Source organism: Rhododendron vialii, chromosome 8a, assembly GCF_030253575.1.
Source record: "Rhododendron vialii isolate Sample 1 chromosome 8a, ASM3025357v1".
NCBI lineage: Eukaryota > Viridiplantae > Streptophyta > Magnoliopsida > Ericales > Ericaceae > Rhododendron > Rhododendron vialii.
Window position 1 is genome coordinate 13,270,668 of NC_080564.1, and position 23,773 is coordinate 13,294,440.

Consider the following 23,773-nt stretch of genomic DNA (forward strand, 5'->3'; position numbering starts at 1 on the left):
TTTACAGTTATCACAGAACTTCACCATTTTGTTGTTCCATTATGATGGTCAGACAAGTGAGTGGGATGAATTTGAGTGGTTAAAGCGGGCTATCCACATAAGTGTCCGGAAACAAACTAAATGGTAAATTTGTTATGCCTACTGCTAACTCCTAACAACGTTTTTAGATAGGCTATATTTGCTTTTTATTGAAGCATATTTGTTCAACAAAATTTTACCTAAACTCGCTGAAATTTATGCAAGGTGGTATGCCAAACGTTTTCTGCATCCTAGGATCGTGGCAACCTACGAACGATTATGTTTTTATTAGGGTGAAGACCTCGGGGTCGAGCATTTTGATCCAGAGGAGTGAGTGAAAATTTCATTATCTTTTTGAATGAAGATGCTGTTTAAATGGATCGGGTTTATTAATGTTATCAATTAAATGCAAATATATTAAACTGGTGAGGAAGCATGGATTGGAAATTTCTCATCTTGGTTTTTGGAGCCAAATGGTGGTTTTACATGGCAGATGACCAACAAGAGGGATGACAGTGAAGTTCGCTAGTGCGATGATCTTCATTTATTGTTGCTTCGTCAGATAAACTTGTACTGTTGCTAAATACTCTTTTTGATATATTTTTTTAAAAGTTTGTCCTCCAGAAAAACCGAAGAGAGAGATGGTGCACTGATCCACACTTGCCACCATGTGCAGCATATGTACTCAGTTTACATCTATTTTATATGTCCAACCAAACTCGTTTTTGGGTTTACACATAGCTTTTTCATGTGGGTAAATTGTTTTGTTGATTATCTTTAGTTGAAAATTCACAGATTTGTTGAAATCATGGCACCTGTGTTTTCTAGAGGTGCATGGCACTGTGTTTGGCATATGATTCAGGTACAAAACATTATCTTCATGTTCTTCTATTTCTCCCCACCCTTCAAGCTGTCTTTGGTAAGTATTAAAATTCTTATCTTGTAATGCATAATGACTTGGTTCACGGCTGGGGTCTTGATTTTGCTCTTTGAAAATGCATAGACATCTGTAATCACCTTGTGCTGTCTCTATTCATATGCTTGTCTAGCTTATAATTATAATAGGGAAATGGTAACCACTGCCCAATGGGTATTGGATAGCCTCAATATATGTGTAATATGTAACCCAAGACACTTCTAGATTTCAGAACTAGGGTTACATTTTACTCGTAAATACATATAATCTTTTAATAGTACTATAGGCTTATAATAGAACTATAAAAATTATATGGAAACAGGGATATGGGTGTGCTTTTTCCCCTTCTTTTCTAAAGTCAATTATCTTTTCCCCTGGGAATGCTTATGTGGAATATTTCCAATTCATATCGCAGGGAATACTCCTCTCCAACATCTTGCGGCTGCATTGCCACCACTCTTTAGTGGTAATGATTGTAGCTTTTCATGTAGTACGATACCCACAGTTGGTAGGCGGAAGCTACGACCTTTTCTGGCCCCTCCAAGATCTTTCATCGAGATGCCTCGGAGTATTTGTTACCCTACTTCAAAGGGCGAGAAGGTAAAGTGGTGGTGGAGAACTCTAGCATGTCTCCCATATATCATATCCTTCCACGATACAAGGAAGTATTGGGAAGCAGCATATTGTCTGTACCCATTCTCGGGTTGAGTTCTTGACATCCGAATTTTGCCGGGCTTTTGACAGATTGCAAGATGATTTGTCATGGTATATTTTACCGTGGCATATCTTGGTGTGGTTAGGAGAAAGGAACTTTCCCACTTCTTGAGGTCAAATACCATGGAGAATACCATTTAGATTTTAGAGACGGCGAGGAGTTTCCTTTCGTTTGCATGTTATGGGGGTAGGACAGGTTATTGGCATGTTTGGATTGGTCTTGGAGTTGTCTACACCTTGATGGTGTTGGTATGCATGGGTCCTCCATACTTAGGATGTATGTTGAAGTTCCGGGATACTTGGGATGTATGTTGAAGTTCCGGGATACTTGGGATGTATGTTGAAGTTTCGGGAGTGAGGGAGAGGCGGCTTTTATCCATTCAAAGATGTAGGATACAAAGTTTTGGGAGTGAGCGAGAGGCGGCTTTTATCAATTCAAAGATGTAGGATACAAGGATAGGGCTCTTCTGGTCAGGCTTTGCGTTTTCTTTCTTGGGGAGGTTATTACAAATGGCATTTTCCAGTTAGTACTTAGTAATGAAATTTAAACTTTATGAACGAAGTTCAAAATATCTAATTGGTGTCAGTGGTTACGACTATTATTTATGTTTTCATCTCTCCGGTTCTAAGGTTGATTCTCCTTATTGTTGCATATCCAACTTTTTGGGTCTTTTATGCAAGTCAGAAATTTCTAAACAAAAAAAAACACGATTACCAATGAATCCAATGAGCACGCGAAAATGTGCGGAGCACGGGCATTACACTAGTTTTAATAAGTAGCCGCCACTTTATTTCTTTCTTTTTTTCACAACCATGTTTAAATAGCCGCTGTCATAATTGCTTTCCTACTTTTACTAAGTATGTTTACATTGCCATCATGCTAATTGTTTTCCTGTTGAAATTTCAATACTTATTTGAAAATTTTTCTTCAAGCAGTTCACAGTCTAGGGCATATCTATTGACACTTGGTTTGGCAGCAACCAATATTCTAGCAAGACTTGTATGGCTGTCAATCCGACCAAAAACTATATTAGCGGTGAGGACTCCACATTCTTTTTCTTCCCGATTTAATTGCCCTTCGCTCTTGGTTGAATTTCCACCAATTCAATCTTAGAAACCTTAAAAAATTTTGGCTGCAGGTAAGTCCTCAAGGCGTGGAGTGTCTAAGGGCTTGAGGTTAAATTCCCATCTTTCAGATTTTGTAATTTCTGAGCTGATATGGTATGAAGCTTCTGTAACTCGTGCACTATTTCCATCTTGTTTAGTTCTGGTGAATCTTCGTATCATTATAGGAAAGTAACATAGAAGTTCGAGGTTCGAACACAAAACATAGTTGTATTCTTGTTCACGTGAAAAGCTAGAAATGTTTCTTTTCTAACTGATGAGTTTTTTTAACTTTCATAAGAAAAATAGAGGATCCAATCGTCAACATTTGTTTTAGGACGCGAATGTTGTGTAGGAAGGAAAAGTGTGTAGGGTGTTAATAACCCTAACACATAGCAATCTGGAGACTACTATATTCTAACACTCGCCTGCAAGCTAGAGACTCTCCAGCTTGTTACACAGCAACCAACGAAACAATTACCTCAACTACTAACAGTAATCACTAAAATAACCAACTTGCTAAAAATAATGACCAACAACAACCAATGGAACAATTTCAACGACCAACGAACTTCGGTGAAGTAATACAGATCACCATGTTCAGCGCCCCCACCAATCTTCCTTCCCTTTTGGAGGTCCTGTCTGAGCAAGCATAGCAGTGGTGGAAGAACCCACAGATGGAGGCTACGTTGACAAAAGGTGCTGGTACTCCTCTACAGAGATAGTCACCATATTGTCGGCAGAAGATGGAGTAAGCTGTCCAACATCCTGAGCAATAGCAACCTGATGAGCCTAAGGAAACCCGTGAAGAAGATAACAATACTCCACAGTATGATTGGTTCCTCAACAATAAGTACAGAACTTGGAATCACGGCCACGACCACCTCCCCCTGACAAGTGACAGCCAGTACAAAAACAGAATCACAACCATCAACACCATGGCCAAAGCCACGTCCACTAACTCCAGAATCACGACCACGACCACTAAACCCAGAATCACAGCCATGACCATGACTGAAGGAAGAGCCAAAACTACCAGAAATAGCGGAAGCTAATGCTGAACGATTAGGAAAGGGGACAGACGTTGACACAGATACAAATACAGAAGACTGACGAAGGTGACTAAATACCTCACTTATAGAAGGTAAATCTCGAGATCCCAAGAGCTGAGGACTAACAAGATCATAGGTGGATGATGCACCAAATATAAATCGAGCAAAATGTATACGCTCACGCTGGCGTCGCATAACCTAAATGTCAGATGAAATAGGCTCACAAATATTGAGCTCTTCACAAATATTGCAAAATTTGGCATAGTAAGCCTCCAAAGATAAATCACCCTAGGATATAGAAAAGGACCGATGAAGATCATACGTCTGACGGAGATTATTAACATCAGAATACATCTCTTGAACCTGTGTCCATTCCTTTTTCGAAGTATCTAAGAAAACAAGCGTGCTAGCAATATGTTCTTCCATACTATTCCACAACTCAGATTGAATCTGGGCATATCCTCAGATCCCCATGCCGAATAAGTAGAGGTCGTCTTTGTGGGGGGATCATCAATCAAATAATGATACCGTGTCTGGCCCAAATAATAAATTTCAATTGCTTTAGCCCAAACAGCATAATTTTTACCATTCAATGGGATGGAGTAATAGAAAGCTTCTCCCGAAATCGTGAAGAACTGGACGAACTACTCGTAACAGTGGAACTAGAACCGGAACTAGAATCAGACTTTTGCTCAGACATTCTACCGAACAATGGAGAGGTAACCAAAGAATAAATGGCCACACAACTTCAATCGACTAACCAATTGACTAAACAACCAACAGATCAAATCTTGGTGGCCCATTAATCAACAACCAATAGTAAATAAGCAACGAAACGAATCACCAAACCTCATCAACTAACAATAAACCCCAACAGCACAAGAAACACATGTGATCGAAGAAATAGAACAAGAAACTCATGGAAAACATTTACCGGAGCGAGATCAGATCTAGAAATAAATGCAAAACCTTGCTGATTAATTGCAGAGACCACTGTAGACCATCCAGAGAGCTAGCAAACTAGAAACCACAACCGGGTCTCAAAATCATATAAATTAGCAACCAAGAGGGTCGCCGGAGACTAGCGATGGTCGGCGATCACTGACAAGGCTGTTTCAGGTATTGAGTTGGAGTTTTGAAGGTCAGAAACGTTGATTAGGGCTTTGATTTTGGATTTTGAACATCAAAGGCTTTGATTAGGAGTTTTTCGAGGGACTGGACTTCGATTATGGCTTCGATTTAGGGTCTTAAAGTCTGTTTGAGGGCTGATTTAGGCGATTAGGGCTTCGATTTAGGGTTTCGCAAGGCTAGCGAGGTCGATTTAGGGATACAGTGAACTGGGTAGTGGTGATTTGGGGTTTCGGTAGGTAGCAGGAAATTAAGGTTTTCTACGTTGGTAGTGTAGTGGTTTAGAATTAGGGTTAAGGTGGGGCTCTGATACCATGTTGTTAGGAAGGAAAAGTGTGTAGGGTAATAACCCTAACACATAACAAACTTATTTATATAGACTACTCACATTAAATAAGTAAACTAAGTAATGTGGGACTACTACTAATACTATATTTTAACAGCAAACACATATCACACATACTTACCCTTCTGAATCTACTATCTAGATTTCTGTGACGTTATGTGCCTGAGTTTTATTTTTATGTTTGCCTTTTTTAAACTAACTAGCTATATTTCTGGCTCGTAGACATGATTTCAACCCATCCCAAAACCGTCTTATAATTGTTCATTTCAAATAGTTGGATTTGATGAGAAAGTAAAGGATTAAGGGCTAAAATTAGAATTGGGTTTTTATGGAATCAATATGTCGTATTGATATTGTTTATAATGGGTAGATCTCTATGTTTGGTTGAAGCAATCAAAATATTTTAGCAATGCATTCTCTAATGGTATGTTAGAATTCAGTTGTTGATATCCTAGAACTGGTGAACTTACTTATCCTTCATTTTTTCCTCTAATGTCATTGTTTCTTGGTGAATTCTAATTTCATTGTCAAATTCCATATAGATATTTCATTTGACCAAAGAGGCGATGAAATGTCATATTTCTGGGATATTCATGAAAAGTAGCCAGTGTGATCTTAAGACTACTTTCCTTCCACATTTAGGCAAGAGTTGTCATTTTTCAAATTGTTTTGGTTTATGTACTTTAGTTTGTTATGCCTTCGTTAGAAGCGTTTCCTTATGTCTGAGCTATACATCCTCATATTTAATTTTAAATCAAAGTTTAGTCATTTTCTTTTGATTCTTCTAACTTATTTGGATTCCTTTTCCAGACCTTTCTCTTTGGGACTTCAGTACTAGCATGAGGAACACTTTGTGTGGTAAGGAGTGGGGCAATTATAGCCCATAACACTTTTTAGACTTTATTTGATCGAACATTAAACCTTTTAGTCTATGACAAGAGGCAATGTTGTGAGATGGCTTGAAAGTCATGGGCACAATCTGCTGCACCCATTCACGATATTGAACCATTTATTGAGTTTATAATGGCAGCAACCCAAATGAATGTTTACTGATGGCCCACTAAATGTTTATTATCCATGTATGTATGGGGAGTGGTTTTCCTGGACATGCAATATTCATTTACAATGTTGGCTTCAGTCAATTTTTGTGAATAATTGTAAATCGTTAGCTTATGAATTGATGATTGGTTTACATTTCGGCCAGCTGTTGATATTTTTCTATAGCTCTCAAACGATGATATGACTCATTTCAAAAGTTATTCTCTATGATTACCAACCAACGGGCATACATGAAATATGTAATCTGCTACCATCTGACCCTTTTGCTACTATAACCAGTGCATGTAATATGCTTCTATAACTATTTCAATTTGCTTCCTGCATTCCCAACTTTACCATTACGGGCAAAACTATTCTGTAGTAGATTAAAGCCTATTCTCTTTAACCACAAATCAACGGGCATGACATTTGTGCTGTGCACGAAGCATTTGATCTAGTAATTATGTAAAGTATCTCATGACGTCTCGATAGACATTTAACGTCAATCATATAACCTTTAATTGCATACAATAGAGTTTCGGTGTTCTGCATTTCTTTTGTAGTCATGAATTGCATTGAAGAAAATATTTAGATTATGCTGTTGAAGTTCCAACTTCTAACTATTCAGATTAAAGCAACAATTCTGTATGGTGATTAACAAAAGTAGATATAATTAGAAACATTGGCGATGATTATACATGATCCAAGTAGGTGACAAAGTTTGAATCTTCCTATGATAACTTTTTATGTATAGCAATAATGGAAGTTCATTATTTTTGTCGAAGGTTAGTGAAAATTCATTATTTGGTTGTAATGCTTTGAAAGTTATAAGGGAATTAAACGTCACTGCCTATTTTGTTTCCAAGTGGTTTTGTAGTTTTTCCTCTTCAAATTATTTGTGCACGTTTTTTAGAGGGAGACCATTGCCTAATTCAACTTCTAACGCAAAAATCATGTACATTTTATTACCTAAGCCTAAGTAGAGTTGTTGAGGGTCGAATTCACCTGCTCTTTAAAGTTGTATTTAGGAGATATCAGTATAAGATAGTGTGATAAGAAACAACCGCGTGCATTGCAAGTGCATTTTTACTAGTCTTATGGAATATATAAGAAATGCATACTTGGATTGCCTGGGAAAGGGAATTTAGTGCCTATACTTCCGAAGAGATCCCATGAGTGAAGATGTTTGTTATATAGATGTCAATCTCTTGGGGTACATACTAGAATCTTAAGATACTTCACAAAGTGTTTTGGAAGTGTCTTTGGGTAATTACTCCTCCTTTTGTTTTCTTTGTTTATTGTAGGATATCCATGCCTAATATGACCAAACAGAGGGCTTTCATGAGGCCGTAGGGGTCCATACAAAGTAAATTCGATTTGTGCTGCCTTGAAATGTCTTTCTCACAATTTGGGGCTGAGATTTATTTTCTTCCAATTTTTTTTTTATCGGTTTCTTTACACATTCAATGGCCAAAATTTCATATTGAATTGACAAATGATTGCATGTCCTTGTATGTGTGTGCATTCGTATTTTCTGCTTGTTTCCTTGATTTTGACTGTGAACAACAGAATATATGTATTGCAAGCCTTGTGTTCGATTCCTCGAAACCCTACTACTCTACCATCCGAAGATGCTAGGGTTTTCTGCATTCGTCTCCCACTGCCCGTCTCTGCTTGATGCAACTTGACTTTGGACTTCCTGTGTTACAATGAACGCATTTGAGTCAAGCCTCTCTTCCCTCTCTCTCTCATATGCTTTCACGGTATTCTATTTTGTTATGTGATTGGTTTTTGTTTCATGAATTTGCCCTAATATCTAAGCCTACTAGAAAAATTCAGATCAAGAGGACAAAGTTATGAATTTACACAAGCAAGAGGAATGGCGGACTTGTAGTTTTGGAGGCACTGCAAGTCTGGAATGACCCAAGCAAACCCCCTTTTTTCCTCAATTGCTTCCACCCTACCTCAAAAGTTCACTTTAGCTAGACAATTCCTTACAAAATGGAATTCCTTTGGTAGTTCATATCTGTATTAGTGTATTGAATGTCCTAGTTTTTAATGGTGTTGTTTAAGTTGTTAGATAGAAGAACCAACTAATCCAAATAATCATATCTAGATGTGTGAGGCTAAAGTTGTTATGCTGACGCAACGACTTCTGATTTTCCCTCTTCATTTTTTCCTCTAAATGTAGTTTCTCACATTCAGTTGAAATTCTTGACTTTTGAGAAATTGGGTGGTTTGGAAATTTCCTAGACCTCTTCATGTTGCAAATTCATACCTTAGCCCAGTTTTTAGTTTTTGTGATTGAATGGTTATATTACATATCCCGCCTCTCCCAGTCTTTTTGCTATGCTGATACGGAGTGGAGGTCCTCATATACAAAAGTTTCCTTCTTAATGTGTTTTCTTGGCCGAAACAAATGAGTTTCCTCTTGATCCATTTTAAGCTATATATATATTTTTTGTTATAAAACACCTTGCTTGCGCTGAAAGTCTTTTGGATTGTTGTAACTTTATCAAATGACTATTTAAGTACCTAACTTGTCAGCACTTTTCCACATATTGCCACTTCTGATTGCAAGTTATAAATAGGAAGGCCAAAGGCCTTCATAAAAAATTGTGGTTATGTTGACTAAGGTAAGATTTCATAGTTCTTAAAACTATTTCTCACTCCATAACTAGATATTGTTCTTAGTTAACTAGAAATTTCTCTTAGTTGTAGCGTTCTTAAATTTATAGTTCTTGATTGTATTATTATCTGTGCTACGGTTTGAAGTTGGTATGCTTGGACAAGTGTCATAGCTGCATTTGCCATAATTGGTAGAAGGTGAGTGCCTATTGTTTAGTCTCTTGGTTTTGATATGGAGTAATCATTTTATGCAACTGTGTGATTACTTAATCTCAGAAGAGGGAAAATCTAAATCTGATTTTAATCTTTGCCTGTGCATATGTTTGCTTCAGTGGACATAGGATATTTAATTCTCAAGTTGTTTTTGCATTCCCATGTGCATAAGTTTGTTCCATGTTTGTTTGTGCAATTAACTTCTTGTTAGGAGTAGGTAGTTGGGTGGAGTAGGTAATTTTTTGAAACTTTTTTCGGAGCTTATGTGGAACTCTTCTACCATGCTAAATGTTTACAAGATTTCAATCCATGAGTAATAAATGTCTCGTTGTTTCGTTCCTTGTTATAATCATATTCTTATGTAGCTTTTACATAAAATTGCTTCTTACATTTGCATGTTCTTACATTTGAATGTGCTTGATCATGGCACGCCTCCTCATTTTTTAGTCGGATTTTGTTGATTTGACCAAAAGAAAGAAAATTAATTGATGATAGATAATTGTCAGGTCACTAAGACATTGACTAGAATCTAGAAAAGCGAGTCACTTCCAATAGTGTGTTGTATGGAAACTAGTCATTTCTTAACTATTAAGTAAAAGAGGCTTAGAGCTAATTGAATGGCTTGCCCATTTTTTGGCCGAATTTTTCAATTGAGCCCCTCAATTGGCCGGCTTCCCTTTATAAATCTAAGGGTAATTTTATCTTCTCAGCTCTAGCACTCTGCTGACATCATTGTGACTGTATTGTGCAGGGTTCATCGATTCCCCATGCAGGTAGTGCACCGCTATTTCCTATACACGCTTCAAAGAGGAAAACAAATTTTTCTTGAGCCCTCACCCGTTGTTTGGTAAACGATATTTGGCGATGCTGGTTGAAATCTCAGGGGTTTTTGCTCTTCCTTCGGCAGGTTCTTTTCTCCGAGAAATCGGTTCTTCTAGGTTTACGCATTTTTCCCGTGGGTTGTCGCAATTGTGCATTGTAGATCGTCGATATCCGACCTTGATGGAGTTATAGTTCTCCCTTTGATAAATATTTAGGCATCACTTCTGTTGCTATGGTTTTCTCTTCAATACACACACACACACACAGATATAGGGTTCATGGTTTAATGTGCGTTCTGATTTGTTTTGTTTGTGATGTGTATTTAGTTTGTATATTTACCATACCAGATGTCCCTGATGCATGTGTTGCGATGGAACTTAAGAGTTATGAGATGTGAAATTATGGAAGTTGTTGTGACTGTAGGCTAGTGATATAGTTTTGATTGATTGTGTATTATAGACCTGTTTGTAGTGATTCTTAAACACACACACACAGAAAGAGTTTCCTAGATTTATTATTATTCTGCTTTCTGATTTGTTTTGTTTGTGCCGTGTACTTGGTTTGTAAGTTTTATCAGACCTTATTTCCGTGATGCATGAGTTTTGGTGGAGTTTAGAAGTTATGATATGAAATCTGAAATTTTGGAAGTTGTTGAGACATTAGGCTCAGTAATAGAGTCTTGATTGATTGTGTTATTCTTCACAGAATAACACACAATCAACTAGTTTGTGGTATTTTCACTTCTAACATATATTTGATATATTGAGGGTGTATTCAATAGTTTTCCGCTGGTTTTTTTTAGCTTCTTTGGCGCATGGTATCGACCATTCTTTTATGTACTTTCTCCCTTGTATATATGCTAAGGTATGCTTTTAGTTGCTGAAAAATTCTGTATATGTTTGGCCACCAAAATTTGGATCAGTGATACATATAGCTCCCACAAAGTGCTGCTGTCGTTCTTATCTTTGTATATTGATTTTTTTGTTGGCAATATCTGCTGCTAATGAGAAACATAAAAGTGGATTTATGAATGCACTATGAAAATAAAATAATTAAGCATTAGAACTCCTCTTTCATTAGTTTATATCCCTATTTGAATGCATCATTCTCCTCGTATATAATTTATATACCTAATAATGTCCATGATCTGTGCTTAGGTTTATTCGTAAATTCAATACTCAATATAATGAATATATTCAGCCTAATAACTCTAGCTTGTTTTATCATCTTGTGTTTTATGCATGTATTCTTGTGGTGCTGCAGTATTATTATGGTGATCCATGCTCCGTTCATCCGTTAGTTTTATAAAGACCATCAAAGTTGTTTGAATAGTAATCGACGTGATTACTATGTGATTACTCATGGAGGTGATGAGACAATTGTTGCCCAAGCAGAGCACCAAGGAACTGATCATGCAATTTACCAAGTCTATCATGACTTCAAGCGTGACTATACGAACATCTTGGGTCTTGCAAATAATCTGACTTGGAATCTGGAAAGTCAGCTGGTAGAGTGGTTAGATGCTCTGGTTCATAACTCCTTTGTGCGCTATAGCAATATAGGTGATGCATTACTATTTGGTTTCACGCTTATATACATCATTCCAATTGGCATTTACTTGGTTATCAGAAAGGGAAAAAGAAGAAGAAGTTGGCATTTACTCATTCTTCTGTGACTTGGCTTCTTCTTTGCTTCTAGGTGTTCCTCACTGCTGGTATCTGAAACATGTTCACGCGCAGCTTGATTTACATGGCTCAGCGGTATGGCTCTTATGATTGTTGTGCCAATATTTTCCTTTCCTTGTATTTGGATCTTGGTGCTTGTTCTTCATAATCTATCCTGTTAAGTAAAAGAGCCTAGAGGCCAATTGAATGGCTTGCCAGTCTTTTTGGCCGAATTTTCCAATTGAACCTGTCAATTGGCCGGCCTCCTCTTATAACTCTAGGGGTAAATTTCGTCTTTCCAGCTCTAACACTATGCTGTCGCCATCGTTATTGCATTGTGCATGCTTCCCCATGCAAGTTGTGCACCGCTATTCCTTATACACACTTCCAAGAGGAAAACAGATGTTTCTAGAGCCCTCATCCTCGGTTTGGTGAGTGATATTTGCCGATTTCCTTGGCGATTGGGACCTTTGCAGGTTGGAATCTCAGGGGTTTATGCTCTTGCTATGACAGGTTCTCCTTGCTTCTTCTCTCTAAACTTCTCCGAGAAATCGGTTCTCTTGTATGATTAGTTTATATATTTAGGTATTTTTTCAGTTGGTTGTCGCTATTGTGCACTGTAGATCGTTGATATTCGACCGTGACAGAGGCTACAGTTCTTCGTCCAACAAATATTTAGGCATCTCTCCTGTGGCTATGGTTTATATATATTTACAAGGAAATTCAAATGCGCACACAGGGAGAGAGAGAGAGAGAGAGAGAGAGAGAGAGAGAGAGAGAGAGAGAGAGAGTGTGTGTGTGTGTGTGTGTGTGTGTCATGGATTTATTATTATTGTGCTCTCTCATTTGTTTTGTTTGTGGTGCGTACTTAGTTTCTAACTTTACCAAATCAGATTTCCTAGATGCATGTGTTGTGGTGGAGTTCAAGAGTTATGAAATGTGAAATTTTGGAAATTGTTGTTGTGACTCTAGGCGCAGTAATATAGTTATGGTTTTCCTGAGTTTCCTCCGTGCATGATCGTCACTGTTCCCTCATATATATCCTTCCTCGTACATATGCTAAGGTATGCTTTTTGTTGCTAAAAAAATTTGTACATGCTCCCGCCCCAAAATTTGGATCTATAATATATATGGCTCCTGCCAAGTGCTTCTACCATTCTTATGTTTGTGTTGATGGTTTTGTTGACAATGTTTGCTACTAATGAGAAATGTAGGAGTGGATTTATGAATGCACTGTGACAATTTATTAATTATGCATTAGATCACCCCTTCCATTAGTTTCTATCCTTGTGAATGTAGCATTCTCCCTGTACATAATTTATATATTTGATAATGTTCATTATCTGTGCTTAGGTTTATTTGTAAATTTAGTTGTCAATATATATAGACTAATAACTCAAAATTGTTTTGAAGAATTTTGTAGAGGTTTCTCCCCTCAAATTTGGATCAGTTATATAGCTCTCAACAATTGCTATTGTTGTACTTATCTTTGTATGTTGATTTTTTTATTGACAACATCTGTTACTAATGAGAAATGTAGAAGTGGATTTATGTATGCACTTCTGAAATAAAATAATTATGCATTAGACCTTCGCTTTCATTACTTTATCCCTTTGAATGTAGCATTCTCCCCATATAGAATTCATATATCTAATAATATCTACTATTTCTGCTTGGAATTATTTGTAAATTTAATAGTCAATACATTCAGACTAATAACTCCAAACAGTTTTTTTGTTTGGTGTTTTATCTTTGTGTTTTTTTGGTGTTGGGTTGCAGTATTATTATGGTGGTTTGTGGTCCCTTTATCCGTTGGTTCTATAAGGACCGTCCAAGTTATCTAAATAGTAATCAATGCGATTATTATGTCATTATCGATAGAGGTGACAGGATGATTGCTGCCCAAGCAGAGCACCAAGGAACCAACAACCAAATCCAAAGATTCAATCATAATACAAAACCAATATGTTTTTACTTTTTATATCTCAAATGATATAATGTATAACAATTCTATACAAACGTGCTATTTGCCATCCTCGACGTTGGGCCACGTAGAAAGCCAAAAGAGTCATATAGCTGCTGTGCAAATTATAGATCAAGGGTAAGAACACATATCTAATTATATAGATTAGCCTCAAAAGCCCTTTACTAAAAATTACAGCTCTTAATAACAGCATGGTGCCAACCACAATCTCTTTATGGGATAAGTTCAGTGAATTTGAAGCTGCTGAAATGGCAAAATTGCTCAGTAATTTTCCTGTGGCAATTAGTCTCCGGCTAAAGCTATCATTGAACTACGATAATTTTAACTCTACCACTCCCATAATTACTTATACCTACTTATACTATACTTATATTATATATATACCTGCTTATAATCTTCCGATAACAGCTATAAAAACATCACAGGTCCTGCACTTGCAACGCGTGGTTCATCTGCTTTCATTTTTAATCCGCCCGTTCCAGAAGCAGTTGGGCTATGCACATGGTAATATCTCTATACTTGCACATAAGTAATTTTAGGTAACCATATTTCTACAAATACTAATACTAATCAAAATATGTAACAGGTGCATGACAAACACTGGTAAGACCAAAGACCAACCACAAGGACCACCAACTGAAGTTTAATAGTTAAAATCAACTGAAGGATGATGAGTATGCTCCTTACAGACTCGATTTTCCAATGCTCAAGATAAGTATCGGTGAATCCTCTATCTAATTTTCTCTATGTTCTCCTTCACATGATTTACATTCGATTGTTTTTTGATAAAAGCCACTACATGCATTGTACAATTGGAGGAACTCGCTTAAAATCGATGATTACTGAACTACTGTGAACGTATAAGGCTACAACTTAGTATAAAATGGTTTGGAATATGTTGCTTTCATCATTGTCTTGATGAGTGATTTTAAAAATTGGTGTCGAAGCCGTAAAACTATTGTGTTTGTCTGTTTCTGTGAATAATTGTATTGCTTGGTATGTCTGAGATGATTTTAAGGAGATAAGAGAATAACATGATTTCAAAGAAGCTAATATTTTTTTGTTGCGTTTGGAGAGACATGAGAACAAAGAGTTATTAGTAAAAAAAAACTCCACTTTCTGCTTGATTACTGGAGAAGAAAAATATTGTAGGCAAGGCTCATTTAGTTGGTATTCACATTCAATTCCACGAAAAATTCAAGATCCAAACACATCGTAAAAGCTCAATTTCCATATGGGGGTCATATACTGATGAGTAATTAGTGATTTCAAAAAGGTGGTATTTATTCTCCAAGAAAAACTTTTTTAGGCTGTGGGTTTCACAAGTCTTGGATACATATATCTGCTCTGCTGGTATTTGATCGGGAGCTAGAATTACTTCTGTCATTTATTTTTTTGCAAATATTCTGTATCTTGTGATGGTGTATATACATTATACACATGCATAAATGCTGTTTTGATTGCCAGATGATTTTGAATAGATGCTCTTTGTCCTTGGTCACTTCGAGTATTTTCCCGAAGGTATTCAACTCAAAGTCTCATTCTCGGGTTCATATGGTGGCATCCCTCCTGCCTTCCCGTGTTTCATATCAAAGCATTAGAAGTCCATGGAAACCCTTTTAAGGGCTGACATTGCAGTCTTCCATCGGTATGTAGACATGGTTGTCAAGTTGATGCTCTCTCGTTTGTTTCATTTAGGTTGCATGTTTTGAAATTAGATCCTGGATTTATGTAATTGGAGTGATTTTTGCGGTAAAAAAGCTTAGTTTCTTGTACCCAGATTATATCCTACCCTGAATGATAAAAGCTAAAATTACGGTTTAGGACGTGTTTTGACAATTAATACCCGCCAAGGACATGCTGAGAATATTTGTTAATGCTGAAAATGTCCTTGGCGGGTATTAATTATCAAAACACGTCCTTGGCCGTCATTTTCCCATAATAAGGATGAGTTTTCGCTTGTCATTTTCAATTTGGGACACATTTGCCCCTCAATTGAACTGCCACTGGTTTTGAGGATGAGGGTAATTTCATCTTTCCAGCCTAGCCAAAAAAAACATGAAGCCACGTCTCCCTCTCTATTTTCCTTCGTCTGGTTCAGAAAGAGAGAGAGAGAGAGAGAGGGGAGTTTTGGGGGTTCCTTTTGTTCCTCTACGCTACCGCTTGCTGTCAAGAGGTAACCATTGCGACTGTTGTTCTTTTCTTTTTCTTTTTTGTACTTTTTCCTTGTGCTCTGTGCTTATGCGTTTTTCATTATCCTCCTCTTCGCTTTGAGAAATAATTTTAACTTATTCCGACCGTTCTTGTTTGCACTTCGCACTGTCCTTGCGGCCTGACATGTTCCGCCTTGAATGTTGTGTCCTCTGATTCGGTTGTCGTGTTGAAGTATCCCGGCGAAGCCGCATAGAGTATTGCTACCTCTTGAGCTAGCAATAGCTCATCTGGGGTAATACACCTGCTTTTTTGATGTTTCTACCCTCCCTCATCCCCCGTCTTCGTCTCATTCTCTTCGCTGTACAACGAAGGGGCTGTTGTGTGAATCGATTTCATCGGGTACAATTTCTGGTAAACTGTAGTTTTGGATTTGTGATTTTCTGGATTTGGTAAGTCCTTATTTTCGATTTGTGATTTTTGGGTTTCGATTTTATGCTTATGGACTGTATTTTTTTTAAAGAAGGATTTTATTAACCAAAAGGAAACAAGATAAAAAGAAACTATGGGGCATACCCCAGCTAAACTGGCTAGCAAAAACTGGACACCAAAACACAGTAAACAAAATACAAAGGACTGGCCTAACTACTACTAGCTACAAAACTTTCTCCGAGATGTTCCAAGCTTTACATAAGATTCTATCCATAGGGCTACGGCCACAGTTTCTCCAAGAGAACACTCTATCCCGCACGTATTTAACAATCTGCTAATAAATGGAGTCCGGAATGTATTGCTTGTTGCAAAAGATTGAGTCATTCCTAGCCTTCCAAACGTAATACACTGTCCCAGCCATAGCTAGCTTATAGAGAGCAGAAGGGAAACCTTTCTTCTTGAGGTGTTGAACAGCCCAATTAATTTCATGCTCCCACTCCCCTGGACATCTAGACATGCTAAACAAAAGGGAATTCTGCCCCAGATAGAAGCTGAGAAAGAACAATGAAAGAAGAGATGCTCGTGGGACTTCTTCACATTCTGACAAAAAACACACTGAGGGTCATATATCCCCCATGATAAGAGTCTATCCTTGGTAGGGAGCCTACCCCAGCAAACAAGCCACATGATAAAAGCCCATCGAGGAATACCTTGCTTAAGCCATACAATATGAGCCCATGGAACTTTAGGGAGAGGGTTCCTGAGAGCTTCCCAAGCAGTTTGAATTGAGAAGATACCACTGGGGGCAAGCAGCCATCTCACAGAATCTTCCACAGCTAGATTAGGTCTAAGAGTTGAAGGTGTGATCCTCATAATATGCATGATTGCCCTATTTCTCTGCCTGGGCCAGTGCCAACCCCCATTGTGAATGATGGACTAAACTTTGGCTAGAAGGGAGCTTCCAACATTGCTAACTATGTCTTCACCATACAGTTTGTAAAAAGGGCCTACATCATGCCAATAATCCAGCCAAATAAAAGCAGTATTCCCATTACCAATCACATACTTCATTAGGGGCTGCACTACCTCTCTGAGATTAAAACGCTTACAGATAGTCCAAGAAGAATCCTGAGGCAAACTCATCTGCCAAAGACACTTCCTCTTTATAATGTATGAATGCACCCATTTAACCCATAAAGAATCAGATTTTTTACTCAGCCCACAAGTTTCTTGTCATGGTAGCTTTATTCCATACTTTGAGAGGTTTGAACCCCAAACAACCTTCATCTTTTGGAGTACACACCCATTCTCATTTAATTTTCACCCCAGCCTGCCTGAGTTGAACTCTTGTCCATAGAAAAGCTCTAAGCAGGCTCTCAATTTCCTCTAACAACTTCTTTTGGACTTCATTTTGACTGTTTATATGGTGTAATTTCGAATTTTTGGACTGGATTCAGATTTTTGCTCTCAAACTTTGATTTCTGGGTTAGGTTTATTGCTCACAGAGTTAGATTTCCGGATTCAGAATTTTTGGGTAAGGGTTTGATCAAAGACTTTGATTTTTAGTTAGGGTTTTGATTTTTGGTTTTGCGTTTTAATTTTTGGTTAGGATTATTATTGTATATATGGAGTAACTCTTTGTGAATCGAATTTTGGGTTACGATTTTGTTGCTAGAGAGAGACATGAGCTGATTTGAAAAATTGATAGAAAATTGAGGGTTATTAGATTGTGAATATTTTCTTTATCAAATGCATGCTTTGTGATAGAAAAAAAGGTTGATTACAATAATAATTTGATAGGTTGTTAGAATTGCAAAAATTGAGTAATGTATTTACCCAATTTATGTCAAATATAGTTAGTAACTGCAATTCTATTCAATGACAGGTTATGAGTGATTCAGTATCCCTAATAGGCCGATGGTGAAACAATTACAATGTTAATGAAGGTAGTGCCTTGGCGGGGTAACTTTTGTTGCAGCCATGAGTATCCTCATGCTTTTCCTAATACTTTTCTGAGCCCACTTGATGGTCATATGAAGGACCAAACAGGTGGCTATGATGCGTTATAAGCTAAGCCAAATTTGGCAAAATTAGGGGTTTGGCTGTGATGATATTTTATCTGGTGTTGATGATATTAATCAAAAGTGAATAATCAAAACTTGCCACATCAGATTTTGATTATCCATTTAGAAGTTATTAAAGTTAGCAATGTCAAGTTTTACATCATTTATTTTTTGCCCGTAATCAAAATGAGTTGGCAAAATTTAAATCTAACGGTCAGTTTTTTTCTTCTCAATCTAATGGTCTACATTGAATGACATTATAGTAAAATAAGTGAAAGTGGAGAGCCTTTGTTAAAATTCATAAGGTGATCAATATTGTTAAATGCACGACCACTTGCCAAAGTGGAGAGTGAGTTTCACCTACCAATAAAGCATTTGCTTTATGGAAAGTGAGTTTCACTTTCCCATGATGGTTGTACTTCATTGAGAAAATGTGGGGACCATAAAATTTGGTTATTGGCAAAAGTTTGCTAGTTTTGATTATCCAATTGTCCAAATTTGATGAGTTGCTAAGTTTGGTTATTACAATGCGAGCACTTTTTTGAGCACACATTGCTAACTTTAGCAAGCTTTTAGTTTTGATTATTACATTGTGGATGCTCTAAGGACTGGTTGCTTTGACATATATTGGTGGATATGATCTATTTCTTATTGAAATATGTGATGGTGTCCTGCCAAATCTATTATTAATGGATTTGGAAAGTAATTTGTTTATGTTCAATGCACTTGCAATTTCCAGTTTTCAGTTGCAAGGGCTTGTGTGTGTGTGACTTGCTGGTGCAGGTTTGTGATTGAAATGTAGGTGTTAGTGTGGGTTGGCTGAAATGCAAGTTTTAGTGTGGTGCAAGTGTGTGAGTTGTGTGCAGGTTTTTGTGTGACCTGCTTGTGCATGTTTGTGAGTGAAATGCAGGTTTGTGAGTCAAATGCAGGTGTTAATGAAGGTTGTGCCTTGGAAGGTGTGTGTGGGTTGAGGAATCAGCCTTGTATCCTTGTACTTTGATGCATTTCCATATTGTGGTATATGTTGTTGGTTATGAGCCAGAATAAGAAATTATGAGTTTCCTTCCAGTTTTCAACTGTTTTTATGCGTATGCAGGTCTGGATTAGTAGTTGGATGACATAATTGTTGTCTATTGTTGGCTATGATGTCAATTTCATATATTGTTGGCTATGATGTTTAAAAATCTGAGCTAAAAGGCATATAGTGCAGTTTGTAGTGCAATTTGAATGCAGTTTTTAGTGCACATTGCTATGGAAGTGCAATTGTTGCTGTGTGTGTGCGTGTGTCCAAACTGCAGTTTTAGTGGAGATTGGAGGCTGTTTTTTTTTTGTGTGTGTGTGTGCGCGTGCAGTTTTTTGTGTAATTTTACTGCAATTTATGGCCAATGATGATTGTCTGAGCTCACAAATGGGCTACTTCCAGTTTTCAACTGTGAAGTTGTATAAATATTACTTTGGAAGGTTATGAATGACTATAATTATTCATGATAGGGCAATGATGATTGTCTGAGCCCACAAATGGGCTACTTCCAGTTTTCAGCAGTATTTCTGTGTGTGTTGAGCTTGGCATCTGTGTGCAATGTTGGACACAGTTTGGCACTTGACAAAATGAACTTGGGAGGTTATATGTGTGCTATATGCTGGACAGAGCTATTGTTGCCTTGTGGTATGTGTTACTGTACTGCTACTGGTGTCCAAACTGAGTCCAGAATAAAGTCCTCATGATTGTCTTTTTCAGCCTTGTGCATGTGTAGATTTTCTGTTTTCAGTTGTGTGCTATGTCCTGTTGCTGTTGGTGTCCAACCTGTGTCCAAACCTTTGTCTTACTTGTGTCCAAATTGAGTCCAACAGTTGCCCATCCTCCGCTGTGTCCAAGTTGTGTTCAAACTGTGTTTATGCTCTATTCAAACTGTGTCAATGCTGTGAAAACTCTGAGCAAATTGTGTGCAATGTCCAGCAGGTGCGGGCATGTGTTCCAAGAGGTGTTTGCAGCAAGTGTTTGTGTGTGTGTTCCAGCAGGTGTGTTTGTGGTTGCAGCATCCAATCGGGCCCTTTTCCACATTTATTTGGCTATGATGATAAATTTTTACAAGGCGCGTTGAGGACTTAGGCAAGGCAACATTAGAAGGTCAAATTGGCAACTAATGTTATAGCCTACTATTCCTTCAAAAAGTGGTCTATAAACTTACAAATTATTTGAGCCAAATGTCAACAAGTGTTCGACACGTATCCAAGAATCCAAGCACTCCGCTACCGAGTCCCCTGGAAGGAGCAAAGGAAGACCAAGAATAAATGTTTGTGGCAGTTTATTTTTGTTCTCTTTTCTGGAATCCTTATGACATGTTTTAATAGTTAGACTCAAACTCTGGTATCACACTTAATGGAGTACATCCTCGTGTTTATATGGTGTGATTCCTTTTAGTCAAGAGGTGTCCTATTCTTTTGGTATTCCCTTAAAACTTGTTATCGATCTATGCTTGGTTTTGTTGCTCCTGCTATGCTATGTGTCACTGGATGTGTTTTGTGTGTGTTGCTGGATGTGTTTTGTGGAAACCCTTTTAAAGCGTAAGACTTGTACATAGTTTGTTTATATTTTGATTTCTATGGTTGTGCTTACGGTTAGGACTGCTTTTGAACTTTTTGTGTAAACATACAATTTCTGTTGACAGGGGGCTGTGTTACTGCGTTTGTATGCACAAGAGTACTACAACTGGCCAGGTAAAAAACCTAGCTTTAATCTAAACATCTCGCATAAATGATATATCATATATAGCTTAACAAACCTCACCATGTTGCAGGGTCAAATTCAATGTTCAAATCACAGATCCAACTGGATCGATTGATGGAACAGTTTTTCCTAAGGTTGCAGTATAATTCGATGCAATTACAGCATCCCAAATAACACCAAATGCAGCTGGTGTAAGCACATTTTTTGCCATTAATACCAAACCAATCCATTTACATACATATTGCACTGGTTCTTTTCAGTTTTCGCATGGTGGTTTGTAGAAAGAGAACATGATTTATTTCGATGTCATGAAATTCACCTACATCAATCAGCTATTTGCTTCCCTTTGTAAGGGGAAGACAAAAAAACTAAAGCTCATGTCTTCAATTTTACTAATCAACTTGAATTTTCCCCTCATGCAGTAAGTTATAAACTGCTTCTGTCAACTACTACCATAGGACCTCTGCAAATACCATAACGTATTTGTATAAAACTAAGGACTAACTATCTTCTCTAAGAAAACTTTCTGTTTGGTCATTTAAGGGACTAAGAATTAAAAATAAGGGTTTAGTAGGCAACAGAAGAAAATAAGGAATGAAAGGAGTAAGGAAATTGGTACCAAAGGCCAAAGGTTTCTTTTGCTTCCATTTTTTAAAATCTCAATATTTTGCTTTATTATAAAAGTTTAGGTTTTGTACATGTTCAAGTAATGAGACAAACAAAGAACAAAAACTAATTGCTATCTACTTGATGCAAGAAGCCAGGGATAACTTCCACTCCCGTTGCTCCACAAGTTAGCTGAATCCAAAAAGTGCCACGTCACACTTAAGGCAGACATGTGCAAAACCTATGCAGGAAACAACCAATGCAGAATGTTCACTAAATCTCCAGCGAAGACACTGACAAGGATTTGTGACTAATTTTCAAGCGGTCAAATAGGTAAAAGAATTCGGATGGCTGATTTTATTGACTAGTTTGATCTGTTGTCTTTGTTGGTTAAAAATAGATACAACTTTATGCGATTGTTTAGCAGTGATGATATTATACACCTCTTTGTTTGTGGTATTTGAAACTCTCAAGCTCTACGCAGGGACGGATCCAGAAATATAGTCTAGTGGGGGCACTTGTTAATTATAATAGAGAAAATTCATTTTTTTAGTAAACTACAGTAAGATCATACAAAATTAAGGCATACATTACTAACTACGAAAGTTTATAACGTATACTTTAAGTTAAATTAGGTAAAAATGAGCACAAAATCTTAGACAAAATTTTAAAAGTATGTTTTAAATGAACCTCGACAAGTTTTAGAATGATCAAGCTAGTTTTGTTAATGACTTTATTTTAAAACATTTCTATCAGACGGTTAAAAATAAAAGGAATCAAGGAAGAATAGTTCCAAATAGACAAGCAGCTTGTAAAGCAACAAGTATAAATGTATCATATGATGAAACCCAGGCATAAAAGTAATTCTATATGTGTATTTTCGAGATATATACAAGTGTGTGTGTGTGTGTGTGTTTATATATTAGCATATTTTTATAATTATGCTAATTTATAAAAAAAAATTAATTTCAAGTGGGGATACGCGTTTGAGTGGGGGCACGTGCCCCCGCGCGACCCCCTTTGAGTCCGTCCCTGGCTCTACGGATAAGGGAAAAGAAAAAGCCACCTATGCTAAGGATTCCTTCATGTCTCTTTTTGGAAGTTTGTGTTTGGAGTATATAAAATTTTAGCTAATTGAAAATTGGGTGAAATAGTTATGGTATTCCTACCAACTTTTACCTTCTTTGTCTTCTTTTTTTTTAATTTAGTACAAAAGTTCTTACAATAAAATTTGATACCTATCTGTCACCTCTCCATTTATGAGGTTTCTTGACCAAATTTATTGGTTAACGACGGTAGTTTGTATGTGATCAAGAGAAGAATCCATAACGAAGAATTGCTTAGCTGCAGGTGTCATTTTGAATCCTATGGTCACTTTCGAAGAACATAAATTAAACTTATAAATTCGCTCTTATAAGGGCAACTGATGGAAAAGACAAACATTGGGGCAGTTATCTGTGATAGAAATGAAAGTGTCAACAGCTGACCTTTCCAAAAGATCATTTGTTCATGGTCATTTTTCTATAATCTATTGCAATCATGATAATAGACATGGTGAAAAAATTGGGGATTATTGTCTCAACATATGCAATTTGAGATGGTTATATAAAGTTTCTTGAATATGTACACCTTTGCAGAAGCACATAGATGCAATCTGCTGTTTCATTTCCTTCTGAAATAGTGGATGACATGAATTAGAAACCAATCAAAACCGTACTAATATTTAGCTTAATCCATAAGGGGATGGATTTCATGGAACAATTAGAGTTCAAACCGACTTCTTTTGAATCTACTATAAAAAGGTCAGTGGATTTTTTTTGTTCCAAGCTTGATTTTGATTATTACTTAATGGAGTTATTCTAGCTAAGTTGCTGAATTAGGTGATTGACATTTTTTTTGTTGGCTGGATTCTTATTTTTTCTCCTGTAAAAGTTAAGGATTAACAAATTGAATGCCTCCGAATGTCTGTTATATTTCGAAATGTGCTTTCTAAAATATGTTTCGCTGGTCACTAACTTTTCATGTCATGTCGTAGTGCTGTGATGCTTTGGATCAACATCAATGCATAACGAGGCAACCTCCAAAGGTATTTTAAGTTATTTAGAAAATCTTTCCCTTATAATATTGGCTTCTACATTTTTATGTCTGTTGGTATTGTGTGATATT

The 23,773-nt window shown here is 37.0% G+C and overlaps 2 protein-coding genes across 2 annotated transcripts in view; both read left to right on the top strand.

The window, feature by feature from the left end:
- LOC131298576 (uncharacterized) overlaps positions 1-23,773 on the top strand; it is a 35,757-nt gene that overhangs the window by 616 nt on the left and 11,368 nt on the right. Inside the window, exons 2-7 of the mRNA XM_058324058.1 lie at positions 8-123; positions 244-307; positions 449-546; positions 631-699; positions 814-880; positions 23,643-23,693. Of these exons, the coding sequence (XP_058180041.1) occupies positions 8-123; positions 244-307; positions 449-546; positions 631-699; positions 814-880; positions 23,643-23,693 (465 nt within the window). The remainder of the gene's footprint in view (positions 1-7; positions 124-243; positions 308-448; positions 547-630; positions 700-813; positions 881-23,642; positions 23,694-23,773) is intronic.
- On the top strand, positions 12,447-15,030 carry LOC131336718 (uncharacterized). Its single transcript, XM_058372656.1, has 3 exons — positions 12,447-13,744; positions 13,818-14,131; positions 14,214-15,030. The coding sequence occupies exons 1-3, from the start codon at positions 13,641-13,643 to the stop codon at positions 14,219-14,221; spliced, it is 426 nt and encodes a 141-aa protein (XP_058228639.1). The 5' UTR covers positions 12,447-13,640; the 3' UTR covers positions 14,222-15,030.